Source organism: Lineus longissimus, chromosome 3 (genome assembly GCF_910592395.1).
Source record: "Lineus longissimus chromosome 3, tnLinLong1.2, whole genome shotgun sequence".
Lineage (NCBI taxonomy): Eukaryota > Metazoa > Nemertea > Pilidiophora > Heteronemertea > Lineidae > Lineus > Lineus longissimus.
In genome coordinates, this window is record NC_088310.1 from 20,539,252 (window position 1) to 20,558,841 (window position 19,590).

General features: G+C 41.4%; 1 protein-coding gene and 1 long non-coding RNA gene across 2 annotated transcripts; one reads left to right on the top strand and one right to left on the bottom strand.

Moving 5' to 3' along the window:
• Positions 1-4,468: 4,468 nt before the first annotated feature.
• Positions 4,469-8,413, top strand: LOC135484176 (uncharacterized). Its single transcript, XR_010446427.1, has 3 exons — positions 4,469-4,596; positions 5,242-5,459; positions 5,777-8,413. It is a non-coding gene; the product is annotated as an uncharacterized LOC135484176 (long non-coding RNA).
• Positions 8,414-15,288: 6,875 nt separating this feature from the next.
• On the bottom strand, positions 15,289-19,371 carry LOC135485062 (dynein axonemal assembly factor 10-like). The gene is made up of 8 exons (XM_064766792.1): positions 19,080-19,371; positions 18,535-18,635; positions 18,230-18,360; positions 17,686-17,787; positions 17,327-17,442; positions 16,743-16,877; positions 16,436-16,533; positions 15,289-15,976 (listed from the first exon to the last, which is right to left on the bottom strand). Exons 1-8 carry the CDS (start codon positions 19,251-19,253, stop codon positions 15,769-15,771), a joined length of 1,065 nt encoding a protein of 354 aa, XP_064622862.1. The 5' UTR covers positions 19,254-19,371; the 3' UTR covers positions 15,289-15,768.
• Between the last annotated feature and the right edge of the window lie 219 nt (positions 19,372-19,590).

The following is a 19,590-nucleotide window of genomic DNA, read 5'->3' on the forward strand; positions in this document are numbered from 1 at the left end:
TTTTGAAAAGAAGTTGGTTGTGATTTTGTGACATTGATATTGTTATAATTTTTGCCTGCGTAACAGGGATGTTAGTCAAAAAGTGGGCTGTCCAAGGGGGCATTACCAGCTATTGCGGGCCTAGCCAATCAAGCCAATTAGTGCACCTGCTTTTTGGTCCTGGCATTGACTGGCAAGCCTAATGGAAAATGCATAGGAAATATCAATAAAGTTGGCTTTTTGGGCGGGGTGTTAAAATAATCCCAACTCCCAACTTCTGACACATTTCTATATATGTCTAGGTATTTACTGGCAGAATTTGGAGTGATTTGGATGGAAATTTGATGGGTCCATCTATAGGTTAATAATTTTGGTAAATCTGTAATGCTTCACTCGTAGCCCGTAGTGTAAATTTTTGAGAAATTGGGTTTTGGGGGCTTTTCTAGCCGCGCTAGCTCCGAAACTATATACATTTGATACAAACTCCCGACTTCAGTCGTGATTGATATAACTCTTAGGATTATATTCCGAAGATTTCAGCTTTATTGGAGAAAAATTCATAGTGTCCATTGAAAATTGGAGGATTTTCAATTTTTTTCCCAACAAATATGCGAAAAATATTACATTCCACCTAGAATTAATCAAAATTTCGCAAACTGTCATAAAGTACTTCCTTGCGGCAATCATTTGTGAAGCTTTCAAAACTTTTGGCTGATTTATTTGACCCTAAATTAGCAAAAACCAAACATTTTAGTGTTTGCATGCACCAATGCACAGAAGGCTAATTGCTAGATTAATTGACACCTGTCCAATCTCAAACAATAGGAATGATGGAGTCTCCCTCTATATTCAAAACAGAGTGTGCTAAGCCTGCCATTGCTGGTAATGGGGGGGGGGGGAGGGGTACCTATCAATGTGGCAACCACGGACAAGGAGATGTTCAGGTCTGGTCAATGTCAAGACCACAAAATGACAAAGATACCACAGTGTTCAGGATATGTCCCTTGAAGACAGGCAAATTTCACCACCACAAATATATCTCGGTGTTCAGATGAGTCCCTCCTGAGGTGAGTCACACCTGTCCAATCTCAAACAATAGGAATGATGGAGTCTCCCTCTATTCAAAACAGAGTGTGCTAGGCCTGCCATTGCTGATAATGGGGGGGGGGAGGGGTACCTATCAATGTGGCAACCACGGACAAGGAGATGTTCAGGTCTGGTCAATGTCAAGACCACAAAATGACAAAGATACCACAGTGTTCAGGATATGTCCCTTGAAGACAGGCAAATTTCACCACCACAAATATATCTCGGTGTTCAGATGAGTCCCTCCTGAGGTGAGTCACACCTGTCCAATCTCAAACAATAGGAATGATGGAGTCTCCCTCTATTCAAAACAGTGTGCTCGGCCTGCCATTGCTGGTAATGGGGGGGGGGGGAGGGGTACCTATCAATGTGGCAACCACGACAAGGAGATGTTCAGGTCTGGTCAATGTCAAGACCACAAAATGACAAAGATACCACAGTGTTCAGGATATGTCCCTTGAAGACAGGCAAATTTCACCACCACAAATATATCTCGGTGTTCAGATGAGTCCCTCCTGGACAGGTTAGTGTTACTGTGATATAATATTAGGCGGAACAGTTTCTGAACCTCTCTAATATGTTTGTCCATTTGCACCTGGTGCACCATTTCTCTAGGGTTCAGTGGAATTTTCCCGCCATAGGTCATCGAGGTGTATGTCAGATGCGTTTGTAGGTCATTTCTTTGGTTATGCACGAGCATCTTCACTTTAAACTTTATAATTGATGCAATTAGATCCTAAATTGTTATTGCTAAGAAAGTAGTATGCGTGACGTCTTCATTTAATCAATCAATCACGGTAGACTTTAGTCATGTGGGCACGCCCAACCACTTTTTCAAAATGTTGTTTTTCTTCACTAGAAAATGGCGACTGGAGTTTTCTCTTGTCATTGTAATACTTTTATTCATCCGTATGCGATGCATTGAACATACATGGAACCAGTGGAAGAAGTAAGGACGTTCCAACCAGCATCTTTTCAAATATAGCATTACAACCACCAAAAGATCTGGGTTTTCAGATGTGGACAATGAGATTCCTTCAGCTATCGCATGCTTCAGAAACTTCAGGATGTTACCACTGCTTTGTGTGATTAACACTTCGATAATCATCTTTAAAAAACTAGAATTTATTGTTTTATTGCAGTCCAGCCAGAGATGTTTTTCACAAAAGTATATTGACATGACAAGAACTGAGCTATGGACTCAATTCACCTCACCACCATCTCAATTTCCAAGCAAGAACCAGCAAGATCTAGAGAATATCAAGGTAAAAATGTAATTGATTCAAAATTGGATCCTTGCCTCCTTCCAACGGGTCTGTAAGACAGACTTTGTACAGGGTAATGAAACATTTTCAAGTGGTACCTTGAGAACATCTGCAGTTGTGTCCAAAGATGACACTAGTTACATAACATGAAGAAGTATGCCCATAGAGTTGAGGGATAGATATGTACTTTGATAAATTCAGCGTTCACTCTTGACTAGGAGGGTTTATTCTCCAGAAAGTGTTCCATCTTCCTTCAATGGGATGTTGAATTTTTTAGTGCCCCACCAATTGGGTTTATTGTCGTAGTGACTCCATCTTTGGCCATCTGGCTTCTGGATGTGATTGGTCAGAATAAACTCAGATACATTTTGATATGCATCTTATAACTTTGAATATTTTATTGCAGACCGCGTCACCAAAGATGTTTCTCCTTGTTTAGTGGAAAGTGTTGAGCTGTGGATTCACTTCACCTCAACGTATTAATCCCTAATTTCTAGGAAGGATCAATTCATATTGTGAGCTTATTGAGGTAAAAAGTTTAAGTGTCTGTTTCCTCGTTGAAGTGTTCCACAGTCCTAAATTTCTGTGGGCTATGAAAACGTACTCCCTCCTTCAATGTTCATTCAATAATACGCCAAGGCTGTGAGTTCCAGCCTCGTTCCCATCATCTGTCTGCTGATGCCTAAACAATCTCGCTAAGGATGATATGAATTTGAATTGTATTCTTTTTGAAAGGACAGATTCCAAGGTCATGCCTGACCTGACCATGAAATCTGTGTTTTGTCCCAAGAGACTGAAAGAAGCAGGTGTCTTGCAGTTGCAATTGCAGAATGGGAAGAGACTGGGAGACGAGCAAAAGAGGATCACATCCGTGGCCAAACTAAGATGGTCAGTTGGTAGGCGAGATTTTATTTGCATACTAATAGGACATGTACACAGCCCTTTGCTGGGCTATTACCCTATGGGACCCACCCCTGTCACAGAAATTTATATTGTCCTATTCCTTTTGTCAACAAAATGGTTTACTTCTGCAGGATCAACAAGAAAACAAACGGGCAACAGAGATAAAGTCAGTGACTGGCCAGGATGGTGCTGGCAAGCTGCGACAACGAGTACAACTGTTAGGGGAGAAACTGGAGCCAAGCATATCTGGTATGGTATGGCATAGGTTTTCATTGACAACTAAGTTAACTTTGTGAACCATATGTCATGAATGTCTTCACCCAAGTTTATGGAAAGACCCTACTCCTCATCCATTGTGGAACATAAGGTCACAATGCATCTTCATTTGTTTTGTCTGTTGCCGACTGTCAAAAATACCTATGTTTCTCCTTTCCCATGTGGTTCTTGGGACCCCGTAGTAACTGCTTCAGGGGCAGTCCTGGGGATGCTGCTCCCTCAATTCAAAAGACTTTCTTCAATCCAGGTTCTCTGTGCATAACCATGTACCAGTAAGATGTTTGGGAGTTGCAACTTTGAGGGAATTTAGATCTTTACCTGTCGCGAAATTCAGCCAACTTTTATATAATGAGAAATGCACTCCTTTTCCAGGCCGTGCTGTAGACCATGATCCAGACAATGTATATTTGACCAGAGGGACGCGTAATGACGTTTCGGAGCAGGAGCCGCAAGATTGGGGCAAGAAATGTTGTGATAACCAAGGACAGCCCCAATGGGAGACGTAATAATGACAGAGTTAGGACAGCAGATACATCTACCACCATTCTGACAGCAGACTTGCGCAAGGGTACGGCTGTCTTGTGGGCACCGTTTGCAGAGGTCTGGAAAAACTATTGCTCACTAGGATGCACTCGCATCTGGAACATCTGCTGTGAAGGAGGGCTGGGGACGCACCAAGACAGATAGTTTTTCTTTTCAGCCATGTTGCCAGTGCCACAAAGAACAGAACTGAAGTTGGTTCCAGTTCAAATATGAACTTAAATTATCAGAGGCTGTCCAAGAGATCCTCTGTACCCTACAGTAAAAGGACGAAGCAGCTTGGTTTGACCTGGGGAAATATGCACTGACTAGGTGCTAACATGATAGAGGGCACTGAAAATTAGATGCCCAATTTGCCTCCTTTGCAGGTCGTAGCATGTTTGTTGTACTGTGCGAAAAACACTGTGCTGTAAAGCCTGCATGGTTTCAAGGAAGATGAGATGGAGAGATACAACATACATGGAGAAATCTGTGTCTCTATCATAAAGGTCTGTGTGTGTATCATGAAGAGGGATTCAGTCGACTTTTGAAGGAACAAATATTTCGGGTAAGAAAATTGTTCTTCATATTCCATCAACTAGTCGAAAAGCTGTCAAAAGCATTGAAGTTTCTTACCCTTCATTCAGGCAAGAGAAGTATGCAGTCTCATACAGCTTGAAGTAAAATTCATGTCTCTGAACCTGGTTGACATAGTTTGAATCTTGATTCCTGCCCAAATAATGAACAAAAATCTGCTCAACATCAAATCGTCTCAGGCAGCCGACTCAGCTGATTATCTGGAGAGGGTGTTTAGTATTTCATCACATTGATACACCATCCAAGGCATCTTGTGATGAAAATCAGCAGTTGTTCCCTGTGTGGACTGAAGGTAGGTTGGCCTAAACAAGGCATAAGAAACTTGACAATAACGCAGACACTTCTCAACATTTTATCTTGCTGAATGTGTGTAACAAGTTACTGACAACTATTCACAGAGTCTGTCAGCAAACGTGATGGTTGTCAGTTGCACTTCAGACCAGTGATCTGCCTTTGGCAGGTAATGGCATTTGTTTCTAAAACAGCTTCGTATTTGCCTGAGTGTCTTCATATTAGGCAGATGATTATCTTGGTGTGGAAAAGCCAGGGGACCGTTCCGCGCCATCGTTTATTTTGTTTAGAAAATTTTATTTATGAAAACTGTGGTCCTTTCCAGCTCGTCCATCTGATGGCACAGACTGGAAAAGAGAAAAGCTACCGCACCATCGTTCTCTTGGTAATCAAGCCAAGATCAGTCCACATGCTGAGGGTTGCAACTCCAACACTACTAACAAGATTTCACTGTGATCAGCTGACTACAACAAAATCTGACTGGAGAAAATGATGAAGGAATATAAAATGTTGTTGCACGGACAAGCAATCTTGGAATACAAGGTTGGTGTGCAATGTGAATCTGTGCAGGATAGATGTACAGTAGCCTGCCTGCCGGATAACTTATCAGAAAGCAAGTATGTCCAGAACGATGAGAATAACAGGTCAAAAAGTTTATAACAGGTTTTAGTCATAACACTTGTTAAGTGCTGTTCCTGGCGGATAAGGTTCCAGAGTGAACTGCAATCAATGTACGATGTACTTGTGCATTTGATAACCCTCTCTTAGTAAGCAAGAGGCCTTTCATGGAGCTGTTTCTAAAAACTCTGTCTTTGTAGAAGAAGTCATTAAAATCTAAAGAACTCTTGTCTTATTTTCAGCACCTCAACGGGAAAACCACTGGTAATTGAAGCTGGTAGAGCGCTGTGACATCTCTCGTAAACAAGCTGCCGGTTATGGACAAGGATCACGTCAACGTTGCTACACTCCTAAAGCAGTGGCTGTCTTCAGGTCTTTTCTGCCTCGTGGGCAAATCTGCATACCAGTGATTATATGCGTACTTAAGTTTTGCTTTGAAGCAATATCAGTGCTACACTTGTGAAGCAGTGGCAGTGTTCAGGTCTTGTCTGCCTAACTGACATATCTGCATACCAGTAGTTATGGGCAGACTTGGCTCTTTCTTTGGAGCAGTACAGTTGTAAGATAAATCCTGTTTGTAACTTTATAAATGAGTTGCTCATTAAGGGCTTACGAAGGTTTTGATGCCTTGCTGGCATATCTGCATACCAGTAAATATGTGCAGATTCATTTCTTGCTTTGAAGCAATATTGTAAATTGTTGCTACACTCCTAAAGCAGTGGCAATTGTCAGGTCTTTTCTGCCTCGCGGGCAAATCTGCATACCAGTAATTATGTGCAGACTTGGCTCTTCCAGAGATTGTACTTGTAGGACTGGGTCCATTGAATGTAACAAAAATAATCGATGCCTATTTACAAATGAAATGAAGAGTCTGCATTTTGGTGTAACTCCATATAACTGTCGGGTGATTTCGCTCTGAACTTGTGACACTCTGATCGGTCTGAAATAATCATTATCCCGCACCTCTGGGAAAAATTTGCAGCCCCATTGCCCCGTTCTGTTACTGTCTGAGAGATGGCGATGTCAGAGGGGAATGGCGGTCGGCAAACCTATTGCGAATGGGCAGCACAATTTGGTGTAGGATATTCCGAAACCATTGCACACTCCTGAATCTGCGGTGGGTTGGTACCCCACGCTACGTAAGGAGTAGGTTGACTGGTAAGCCTTGGTCCACGTGAATAGGTCGTGCCTTAAAAAGATGAGAAGTTGCGAATTGACGCCCTGTGAAGTGTCCTTCGACCAGCTAGTGCTAATCCGGTCACTGTCTCCAGGTCACCATGCCTCGGTCAATGAGCGGGCGAAGCACCCAATGGCTCCGTCAGGAGTACATCGTCAACTTCAGCCCGTAGTCAAACCGGTACGCGCACAAATATCTTAGTTGAGAGTGGGGGACATCAGTTGCTTCTCATCGGGGTAATACAGTATTGACCCCATTTTTTGTTGGATTCATTTCCACTGAGGAGTGGTCGATAATGAGAATTTCAAGCCAGTCTGATTATCACCAGTACAGAGGGCAATTATCTAATAGTTATGTGGCTTTCCCTCAAACTGTGTACTCTTTCATGTCAATTGTAAATTAGTGTTGCTTGGTAGTGTTCAGGATCTTTTTGTCGAACAGGCACATCTGCATACCAAGAATTATGTGCAAACATAATTTTTGCTTTGAAGCAATGTCGTTGCTACACTCCTAAAGCAGTGGCTGTCTTCAGGTCTTTTCTGCCTCGCGGGCAAATCTGCATACCAGTGATTACATGCGTACTTAAGTTTTGCTTTGAAGCAATATCAGTGCTACACTTGTGAAGCAGTGGCAGTGTTCAGGTCTTGTCTGCCTAACTGACATATCTGCATACCAGTAGTTATGGGCAGACTTGGCTCTTTCTTTGGAGCAGTACAGTTGTAAGATAAATCCTGTTTGTAACTTTATAAACGAGTTGCTCATTAAGGGCTTACGAAGGTTTTGATGCCTTGCTGGCATATCTGCATACCAGTAAATATGTGCAGATTCATTTCTTGCTTTGAAGCAATATTGTTGCTACACTCCTAAAGCAGTGGCAATTGTCAGGTCTTTTCTGCCTCGCGGGCAAATCTGCATACCAGTAATTATGTGCAGACTTGGCTCTTCCTGAGATTGTACTTGTAGGACTGGGTCCATTGAATGTAACAAAAATAATCGATGCCTATTTACAAATGAAATGAAGAGTCTGCATTTTGGTGTAACTCCATATAACTGTCAGGTGATTTCGCTCTGAACTTGTGACACTCTGATCGGTCTGAAATAATCATTATCCCGCCCCTCTGGGAAAAATTTGCAGCCCCATTGCCCCGTTCTGTTACTGTCTGAGAGATGGCGATGTCAGAGGGGAATGGCGGTCGGCAAACCTATTGCGAATGGGCAGCACAATTTGGTGTAGGATATTCCGAAACCATTGCACACTCCTGAATCTGCGGTGGGTTGGTACCCCACGCTACGTAAGGAGTAGGTTGACTGGTAAGCCTTGGTCCACGTGAATAGGTCGTGCCTTAAAAAGATGAGAAGTTGCGAATTGACGCCCTGTGAAGTGTCCTTCGACCAGCTAGTGCTAATCCGGTCACTGTCTCCAGGTCACCATGCCTCGGTCAATGAGCGGGCGAAGCACCCAATGGCTCCGTCAGGAGTACATCGTCAACTTCAGCCCGTAGTCAAACCGGTACGCGCACAAATATCTTAGTTGAGAGTGGGGGACATCAGTTGCTTCTCATCGGGGTAATACAGTATTGACCCCATTTTTTGTTGGATTCATTTCCACTGAGGAGTGGTCGATAATGAGAATTTCAAGCCAGTCTGATTATCACCAGTACAGAGGGCAATTATCTAATAGTTATGTGGCTTTCCCTCAAACTGTTTACTCTTTCATGTCAATTGTAAATTAGTGTTGCTTGGTAGTGTTCAGGATCTTTTTGTCGAACAGGCACATCTGCATACCAAGAATTATGTGCAAACATAATTTTTGCTTTGAAGCAATGTCGTTGCTACACTCCTAAAGCAGTGGCTGTCTTCAGGTCTTTTCTGCCTCGCGGGCAAATCTGCATACCAGTGATTACATGCGTACTTAAGTTTTGCTTTGAAGCAATATCAGTGCTACACTTGTGAAGCAGTGGCAGTGTTCAGGTCTTGTCTGCCTAACTGACATATCTGCATACCAGTAGTTATGGGCAGACTTGGCTCTTTCTTTGGAGCAGTACAGTTGTAAGATAAATCCTGTTTGTGACTTTATAAACGAGTTGCTCATTAAGGGCTTACGAAGGTTTTGATGCCTTGCTGGCATATCTGCATACCAGTAAATATGTGCAGATTCATTTCTTGCTTTGAAGCAATATTGTTGCTACACTCCTAAAGCAGTGGCAATTGTCAGGTCTTTTCTGCCTCGCGGGCAAATCTGCATACCAGTAATTATGTGCAGACTTGGCTCTTCCTGAGATTGTACTTGTAGGACTGGGTCCATTAAATGTAACAAAAATAATCGATGCCTATTTACAAATGAAATGAAGAGTCTGTATTTTGGTGTAACTCCATATAACTGTCAGGTGATTTCGCTCTGAACTTGTGACACTCTGATCGGTCTGAAATAATCATTATCCCGCCCCTCTGGGAAAAATTTGCAGCCCCATTGCCCCGTTCTGTTACTGTCTGAGAGATGGCGATGTCAGAGGGGAATGGCGGTCGGCAAACCTATTGCGAATGGGCAGCACAATTTGGTGTAGGATATTCCGAAACCATTGCACACTCCTGAATCTGCGGTGGGTTGGTACCCCACGCTACGTAAGGAGTAGGTTGACTGGTAAGCCTTGGTCCACGTGAATAGGTCGTGCCTTAAAAAGATGAGAAGTTGCGAATTGACGCCCTGTGAAGTGTCCTTCGACCAGCTAGTGCTAATCCGGTCACTGTCTCCAGGTCACCATGCCTCGGTCAATGAGCGGGCGAAGCACCCAATGGCTCCGTCAGGAGTACATCGTCAACTTCAGCCCGTAGTCAAACCGGTACGCGCACAAATATCTTAGTTGAGAGTGGGGGACATCAGTTGCTTCTCATCGGGGTAATACAGTATTGACCCCATTTTTTGTTGGATTCATTTCCACTGAGGAGTGGTCGATAATGAGAATTTCAAGCCAGTCTGATTATCACCAGTACAGAGGGCAATTATTTAATAGTTATGTGGCTTTCCATCAAACTGTACTCCTTTACATCCTTTGTAAGTTAGTGTTGCTTGTTACATGTCACATTCAATGGCTCATTTGAGGATCGTTTCTGCGATTTTACTTTACCATGAGCAGGCCCATTTTGGCCTATTAACTGTGCTCTGTAGTATGTGATTTAAAGAGTTGTAAATCTGGTTATTGGAGTAAAGATTGTACAAAGAAATATCCACGGGATACCCTAATCTGAGAGCCAAGACTCCGTTAAAGAGCCAATTAAGGGCCGCCAGGAGAGCCACAAGCCAAAGAAAAAGTATAGGCTTGAGTGAATATCATTATTATCTTTGGGAATCCTAAGCCTTACAGGTACCCTACTTGATAAAAAATAAATTTATTTTGTAACCGTTTATGACATCGTAAGACATCGCTGGCTGGATAGCGGTATTGTTAACAGTCTAGCATGCCAAGATTTTTTAGCTCAGCTGACAAAGTCAGCGGAGCTAGTCAAATAGCTATTCGATTGGTGTCCGTCCTTCCACCCATCCTGCCATCCTTCCATCCATCCATCCATCTGTAGGCAAAGTTGGGCATTTTGTAATCATACAACCGAGGCACTTCAAATCTAGTCTTGCTTATAAACACCGCAGAAAATGTTGCTTACGGAAAAAAATTTGGGCGATTCGACTCAAATTCAGCTCCCCAGGGGGCAAAATGCGTAAATGAAAAAACAATTTTTTGACGCTCTATTCCAGCAGATAAAAGCTCGAAATAAAGTTGAAAAGGTCTTCATGATACAGAAGTTTTGATATAAAATAGATTAGTGTGGATTTATATCACCAGTTGGCGGTAGTGAGCAAAACTGTTGTTTGACCCCGGATGACCCCGCTTTAAATTTCCCGCCGGTTACCTGGAGTACTATCATCAAGAAAATGGCGGTGACCTTTTTATTTCTACCGGAGCGATGATTTTGTAAGCGACAAATTTTCTTTTTTAAGCCTTTACGGAAACGTATTTTGGTACGAAACTTCACACGTTTATAGAAAAGATCAACGAGAATGTGTTCAAATGCCCTCATAACGATGAGTTCAACAGAATTTGGTCAAAACAACCTTCGAATGGAGTCAACTTTCTTTGCGAAATTGAAGCGACGACATCATTATTTATCGTAATTTATGCAGATCTGAGTCCAGCTGATGGGCGATGTTTTGATTTGTGTTCAAACTATTGGAAACTTCGGAAATTAGTTCTATTAGTTCTACTATTCCGTAGGAGTATATTATAGCCATTGATGTTGACAGCTAAAAGCATGAAAACTTTGTTCAGGTTTCTCGTCCAATCACGTGACCTCTCCAACACTCGATAATGCACTCTTTTCGTCCACGTTTTAGGCCAATCTTCGGCCTGAACATGAAATCTAATAAGCGCAGTACTTAAATCAGATGTTTCTCTCGCCTTGAAAACATTCCTGGGTAAAATCCATTGAGATTAGCCGAGTTAATCCACTTTTTCCGTGCCTAAAATCTCTGCCGCTGAATTCTATAAATAGAAACTATTAACATCGCGGCAGTGTGGTTCCCATTGTGCGCCCTCCCACTTCACACCATGTCAGGAACTTTTACGGAGAGAGAGGGCGTGCGGTAAGAAGAATTGCCAAAATGACGTCACGTTTTCCTGGCAATGTCTCTTTAATTGCCAGACCAGTCAAGCATTGGGAAAGCATCTTTAATTCAGACAACGTTAGAACTCGAAAAACGAATATGTTAATTTGCAAAATTAAAAGCAGATTTCACCACTAACCAGCCAAATCGGAATACGACGGCACAAAATGTTCTCGCTTTCCTCCTGCTAAAAAACCTTGTTCCCGCACTCCTATTTTAATTTATCCCAAGGAATATGATATGATCTGTTTTCACTTTTTTGTAATTAAATGGTATTCATATAATGAGATCAATAGTAGTGTCCGTGTCAGATCCCATCATGGAGGTATAAATAATTATTTATACCTCCATGATCCCATCGTTCAACTAGTCTTCTCTCCCCAGGTGCCTCACACGGACCTTCACGTACTCAAGACCAACTCTTACAATATCGCCCTCAAAACAACCCTGGAGTCATGAATTCACAGGTGCTCCTGTGAAATCTCAGTTCTAGTTTATTTATCAAACTTTATCGAGGGTTACCCGGTTATCGAATCGAATGGATGTGTCAATCGTCGGGGCGGATTGATATGTGGTTAGGTTGTGCGTCCAAGGCGATTACTAATAGGTCATTCAGTTAGTTTGAGAAAGATCATGATCATGAAGATGCGTGTTGTGTTATCATAACTGGAAAATAAGTTGAAGTTATTATTAGTACTACGATTCTTACATGAGTAAAAAGTAGACGTTTTAAGCAACACAATAATGTTACTCCCATTTTTTCTGTAAAGCTATACTGAACTAGGGATATCTTCCGTTGCCTCCTGTAATATTTACATACCATGGCTGATTAGTTCAATCATATTTCATCCAACTGGCAGCTCTGCATTGGAAATTTTAGTGGTTTAACGTGTTCTCTTGACCTTCAAACAGTAGTATAAAGCCGATATTTACTACTTTATACCCTCAGTCCTATGTTATTAGGTCATATCCAGCTGAGCGCCAGGCCCTTGGGCCTCTTGTTATCATACTGTTGTTACGCCATCTATACAATACGGCGGGTACAGTGTACATTAAGTCTGCACTTCATACACTGCGTACTCACACCTGTTTGTCATTCCTGCAGTATCATGTAGCCTCGCGCAAATAGTGCAATCAAAATTGTTTTAAAAAGGCATGATATTGCTCAATTTTGTAAATTCTTGATTGAAATCTGCCAATTCAAGAAATGAGATACCTTATTGATACACTATCACTAGGGCCTACCGGTACTCTGCATATCTATACTGTAGAAAAACGGTGCTCGCGGCTCTTGGCTCTCAGATTAGGGTGTCCCAATAACCACACCTGGTATTCTATAAGTTACTGTAGCTTAGCTCAGTGGAGGGATCTTTTTGTGTTCACTTTTAAAAACCTATGCGATTTTGCCACATGTCATTCATAAATCAGTGTTGCTCATTTCACCTGGCATCTCATGGGCAGAAAGGACAGTCAGGTGGTGGAGTCCTGATGCTCCCTATTGTTGGTCTTTGACTGGAGATCATAATTACTCAGGGTAGTTCTGTGATTCTTTTTTACCATGAGCAGGCCCATTTAGGCCTACAACCTGTCATTGTTGTAAATCTCGTTTAAGAATAAAATTGTAAACTATGCTAGCGTCATTTTGTTGGCTTAAGTGTTTATGGCGTTACAGTATTAAAATATGCAAAAGGACTGGTCTCTACATCTTCCTTTGAATAAACTAGTAATGCTCTGAAAGAATCTACATAGATGACACCTCAGAGTTGTTTCTCTCATGCCTGGAAAGTGTCCTGTATTGTTCATGCACAGGTGTCTTTGATTATCACCAGTTTAAAGTTCAGTTTGGCCTGATGGCATGACTGGGACAATGTCACAACATGTAATGGACACTAATGAATCCGATGTAGATTCGTTTTGGGGTGTGACATGAAGATTAGCACAAATAGTGTGGTATATGCCACAGGGACAATGTCACAACCAGTGATTATGACTTGGCTGTCTGATATTGTCCAAATTTAAATTGATGCGTGAAATCTTGATCCCCTGGAATGCACATCCCTTACAACATGTACAAAAAATGTGTCTCAATTTCACCTTGGTAAATCCACAATTTGCCAAGGTAAACTGACAGCACTTCACCATGGTGTATTGGGCCGATGAGAAATATTTACGATGGTGAGCATGGTAAATCTGCTAAGGATCAATACAGCATTTCTTGACAGACAGAATACTTAGTCGTAGAGACCAACAGCCCAGATGGGGTTAATATCGCCATAAAAGTTAAATACTCTCCCAAACTATGAAAATTTCTACAAAAAAATATTCCCACGGTCTGAGCCGAACGGGCTGCAAGGGTTAATAAACAACCTTGTACTCAGGATCAAAAATGAAAATTGCAGGTGTTATGTACCAAGAAATTTTTTACTTTTTCCTAGGAGCAAGGTTTCCATTAACCCTCTCATCCCGTTTGGCTCTGACCGTGGGAATTTTTTTTTTTGGCAAAATTTTTGCTTTATGAAAAGGATATACCTTTTTTTCGCAAAATTAACCCCCTCTCTGTGGAATCATTAATCATTGCATTGTACTTTAAAAGTACGTTCCTTTTTCATATCTTTGGAGCACAGAAGCGGATGGAGGAAGATTGTCCTGGTTGGAGGAGGATGCTGCATCATACTTGATAAGTAACCCTCTCTGTTCACCATGCTGCCAACAGGTTGATAGGGACAATGTCCCAACCTGTGGTTAGCCCATGCTCCAGCCGGTGTTGAGCAGGTTGTGACATCGTCCTTTAGAGGGAAGTGAAGCCCTCGGTTCCCATTAATACAGTTGAACAGCTCCGAAGAGCTAGTAAATCATGTATGAGTGCTAAATTCTAATTATTAGCTTAACATGCCCCATTTACACTCCAGACGTACTGGACAGGCCTCGTCTTGGCGCCTGGTACATAGAGGAAGGACAACCAGGATGTCGAAACAGACTGTATTGGTGTCCGTAGCCCTATTTGGCTCTGGAGTGGCAAGTACAGCAATGGATTGGGGAACAACAATAAAGGAGTACAGTAGAACTGCTCTATCAAGGACACTCTTGGGACTGACAAGTGCTGTCCTAGTGGTGTCCTGATTAGAGAGGTCAAATTGAATGGAAAACAAAAACTTTGGGAGTAAACCTAGTGTTCTTAATAGAGAGGTGTTCGCTGAGGTAGGTTCTACTGTCAAGAAGTCTTACCGGAATTGCTTGGTGGTCTTGCCTTGGAGGTGGGCCTAGGTTCCAATCCATCATCACAACCGTAATCAAGTTTTGTCCAAGACAAGAAGAAAATGAATAAAAATGGTAGATCTGTTAAGGTTATTTGCAAGACTAATACATGCAAATACAGCTAATAGGCCCCACCCTGTGTCTTATGTCATTGGCAATTCCAAAAATCTATTCATGCAAAAGGCCTAAAAAGAAAGTCTGAAGCATGATCAATTTCATGAAAACTGGCCTAGGCCACAGTGCTGCTATCTAGCGGTTGAGAGTGGAACTGAACGTTTTGGACGAAGATTTCAGTTCCATTTTCTGCCGCGAGACAGCGCCACTGTCCCCTAAGCCAATTTCATAATTGATTGGTTTTCATGCCTTTGGAAGGTAATCAGTATCAAACTGAGGAACATTTGATGAGCTGATGACTTGCTTTAGTTGTCAAATAGGTTCAGCACAGCCACAAGCCATCTTCCTACACAAACGACAGTAGATATGATTCTCTGATGGGATCAAGTGTTTTTAACATATTCCTAATTACGCTGGGAAACCCTGCAAGGCGGAAAAAGAAACGTTTACAAACAACGAACCGTATCATTAACAACGATATCGGCATCACAAAAAAGGACTATCTAACAGCAAGTAGGCCTACCTCAAACACCAGAAGCAACAACAACAACAAGTAAAAACAAAACTGAAAGATATATTAACACAGAGCAGAAAATCAATTCGAAAGAACAAATTCTCTATTCTTTGAAAATGGAGAGTTGTGGTAATGATATGATCTTATAATGAGTATCACAAGTTTATGGAGAACTGTATCATATATTTTGTAACATGAAATAATTTAGAATCCAGAATCCAGACTCTGCAGAATGACACCCAATGTTTCTAAATCACTTCCAGCATGAATCTTACCAAGCTCCGATGATTAACCAAAAACCGAATTTTGTCAACAGTCCTTTTGAAAAAGATCTGCAGCAATACTGTACAATGCCAAATTTTCGCAGGCATTTTATTTTTGCAAAAATTGCAAACAATTACAATACACGAAAATCAAATTTTTTTGACAGATAACAGTATGAGATTCTCTTTAAACTTCTCCAGGAGAAAATGGTGTCATTATTCTGATAATCTCAAAGTTCCTGTGGACGGAATGAAAATTACAAAGTGTTCAATCGTGTTGTGAGCAGGACCCTGACTTGCTGATCGAATGACGTACACACGGCCAAGCCAAGTTTATCAGGACTCCAGTCAAACGAATTGATAGGTTGTGTCGATAATGTCATGTTTTGCACGAAGTTGATTGTTCCCGCTGCACCCATCTCTCGGTCTTCCTTGTCTTTGACAACACGCTTTGCCGGATATTCACTGGAATTCAATGAAAGAAAAAGTTAGTTTTGGGCAGTGGAAACTATTATGATCAGGAACCGAAATTCATTCAGTACCAAACTACTATAACAGGCCAACCTTTTATCAATTTCTGAGGCAATCATTGAGTAGACAGGAAAGTCTGGTGTACCGCATTTCAACCTTATCAACTTCTATTTTCACTTACAACATGGAATATGTTAAGATCTTGCCCAAGTACTGTTCAGTCGTTCACTTTGATTTAGTTCAGATTTGAAAGAAAACATAAAATATGCATCGCCCTAATATATTAAATCAATGGAATCAAACCCAAAACCTAGATATTGGCAATGGTGCTTATTTTAAACACAAAAACACTTTACTCGGCACTTCCCAGACTACTAGTGTCCTTATCATTGCATTCATGAAAATTAGAAAACAGAATATTTTGTCAACACAAAAGGGCAGTGAGTCACTTACTATTTCCATAAAGCCAGAGAACCATTTCCACCCAACGTCATGAACACATCTCTGTTTTGAGGAAGATGTTTGGCACCCCAGACTGTACTTTTATGAGCCTGGAATAAAAGCATCCTCATATCACAGACAAGTAAATTTATAATGCTTTCCTAGTTCCAATTGAAGAGTTAACCTTGAGGGAGAATTTCTTCTCTATTCTTAATAACATGCCACTACGGTTAGACACCAAGTGGGTTTTTTGGCCACATGACTTTGTCTCAGGAGAGGCTACAGTACATTCAATTACATCATTACATGAAAAACCTACCTTTTCTGACACTGATGCAAATCCTTTCTCTGGGTGTTGTGTCCGAAGATCAAACACGTGGAATTTTGATTCAAGGGTTGCAGCTACTAACTTGTTCATGTCAATGTCTTTTCGGTCGAACTCAACCCCACACACCTGCAATAGAAAAAAATCTTACACTTCAGTGATATTATAGGCACTGGACATCGATTACTTGTGTCGGTCAGAAAGTTGGTCATCAATCCACACACAGGATACCCTGACTGCCCCCTGCCAGTGGCAAAGATAACAATTGAAGCGATGGTTCGCCGGCTGGATGGATGACAGTAGGACTTGAGAAGACCAAATATCACTGACCTGATCCGCCATTCATCAGTTGAGCAAGTTGGAGTTATCATCAACAAAACTTGTTTGTCCTTATACTCTACCGATAAGTGAGAAGGTTAAGATGAAGATGAGGTTTTCAGTTTCCACCATTCCTCCAGAAATAACACTAGGTGATGTGGCTCTGTAGCAAGTCCAGATGTTGTCTGCCACAACCTCATGCAAGTCAGCTACAACAGGTCCACCGTTTCAGTTTGTATTTCAATTAATGGCATACTTACACCATTTTTGAGGTTCGTTTCCCATCTCATTTTCATTTTGCGCAAATCGAATAGCTTGACATCACCATTATCATACCCAGCACAAAGGCAGCGATCGTGTACATTGTACGCATGACCTGAAAGAGCAATACATTTAGTATGACAAGCAATGTTCGGAAATTGTAATTCAAAAGTCATCAATTCAAGTTATTTTGAGGGAATATTACTGCACAATGCAGTGGAGAACAGTCATGATACAGTCATGAAGAGATTCAAACACATATAAACTGGGCGATTTAAGAAAGGGCATACTAATTTTGAAAGAGGGGTTTCTTCTAACTTCTAACTAAAATGCATGATGATGACGTTCAAACACTTACCAAATGCCACTGCCCAACAGTCTCGTTTAGCCTCTCCTTCCCCTGGAGCCATGGTTGCAACAGGGTCATCTTTTTGCCTTGGATCCCACACCTTTACACTGCCTAAAATACAAAAGAAAAATAATCTGCATTTTTAACTGTCCTAACCTCAAACAGGCTTTGTTGTTTAAGGGGTGCGATCACATTCCCAATCCATCACACCCTAAAATATCCTGCAGTACGACGGTTTTTCACACCCTATGTAACAGAACCACTCTTCAGGTTGTGGTATGGAGAGTTATTTAGTCCTCTGAACCAATCTCATGGGTGTGAAAAACAGCTGTCCAGTCACTTCCAAATGTGAAAGTCTGCTCCAAGTGGAGCAATTCCATTATTTAATTGATCCAGTATACACAAATTCCAGTATTGAACTTTTTTGTGTTGAGTAAATGGCACTTATTATACCATGCATATTGATTTTAAAATGAGTTTCACAGGGAGGGACCTTCAGAACTCAAGTGTTGATCCATACAAAACTAGTAAACTTTAATTATGTGGTAAATACCATCTCTGCTTCCTGTAGCGATCTCTGGAGCTCCTTCCCCGATTCCTAAACCACCGACCCCATCAATGCAGTTTACTATTTCTTTGTGTGCCTTCACTTTGTATACTGGTAAACCTGTGTCCTCCAAGTTCCTGGAAATATGAAATTATGAAGTTGCCCTTGAGATCTAACGATGACCTAGTTTAAGCTAATTTGGACACTTTTACACAAGACTGGATTTCGCTGACTTTTACACATTCTGGCCACAGCATCTACTGTCCTTTCATTATCAAGTTTAATCAGGGCTTTTATCCTGTTCACCTTACCATATATTCAGATTGCCTTTGAAATCACCAGTAGCCAGATAGCGTTGTTGTAGACTAGATGCTCCAAATGTACCACATTTGAAACTGGTTTGCTTCTCTGCCTGCAATTGCAAAGAGTAGATTTCAAGTTTTAGTCAAAATCCAGGGTAGTCAAGAAACCAGTCAATAACATTCAGAAGAACGAGTAAAGAGATACAACTTATTACTACCACAGCTATCTAATAGTACTTGTGTCTAGCTTGACTTGGCTTAATTGCATCACAAGACTGAAATTAATAATTTTAGGGTAAAGACTGGGCCTCCTCATATTGAGGGCTACACCCGTAATATGACGGTGATCAAAGAGGAAGTCCATGCAATCGGCGTCATACGAGGAGAGATGTGGAACAAGAGCCTTTACCCTGCGTGATGAATCCACTTCACTTGACCTCGAAGAGCTACATGTAAGAAGGGCACAGAAGAAGGCATGATCATGATACTCCAGCTTGCACTGATATAGGACCACCAGTATGCATTACTATGAAATATTGCTGAATAATACCCACCTCCTTCACGAGCTTCAATTCTCCATGGGAGACCTCGAAGACCTGCAATGCTCCAGTGTCTTTAGGGTACTGTCCCAACAACACAAACTTGGGACTGACTGGAATCCACTTGCAATCAAATAGGGTATAATTTACAGATTTCTGGACATGTACGATAATCGTTGGTTTGTCCATCGTGTTTTATATATAAAGCAGATTCTTTCTAGCACAATGCTATTCAAATTTTATTTCTTATCTTCCAGAATTTTCGAAAAATTTGGAGAGAAACTTCATTTATTTCGTGCAAGCTGAATCTTGCCTTTTCATAGTTGTGGTTGTCGCCTGTCCAATTCCGCAATGCCCGGAACCGATTTAACTCCAACTACATCAAAAGATGGTTTATCACAATAGTTAGAAGGGCTTATATCTATTAATGCTATTTTGACGTCATATGTAACCTTTTTACATCGTTTCAAAGCAGTATTTACAAAGAAACGCCAAAAAAATTCGGCAGTGAACTTGTCTTCAAGAC

What these genes read in the sequence shown, in the direction of transcription:
- LOC135485062 (XM_064766792.1), bottom strand. Translation starts at nt 19,253, where the DNA reads ATGGACAAACCAACGATTATCGTACATGTCCAGAAATCTGTAAATTAT. An exon ending in CTGTTGGGCAGTGGCATTTG is followed by an intron (nt 17,443 to 17,685) that starts GTAAGTGTTTGA and finishes TTGCTCTTTCAG; the next exon opens with GTCATGCGTACAATGTACAC. An exon ending in AAACGAACCTCAAAAATGGT is followed by an intron (nt 16,878 to 17,326) that starts GTAAGTATGCCA and finishes TTTCTATTGCAG; the next exon opens with GTGTGTGGGGTTGAGTTCGA.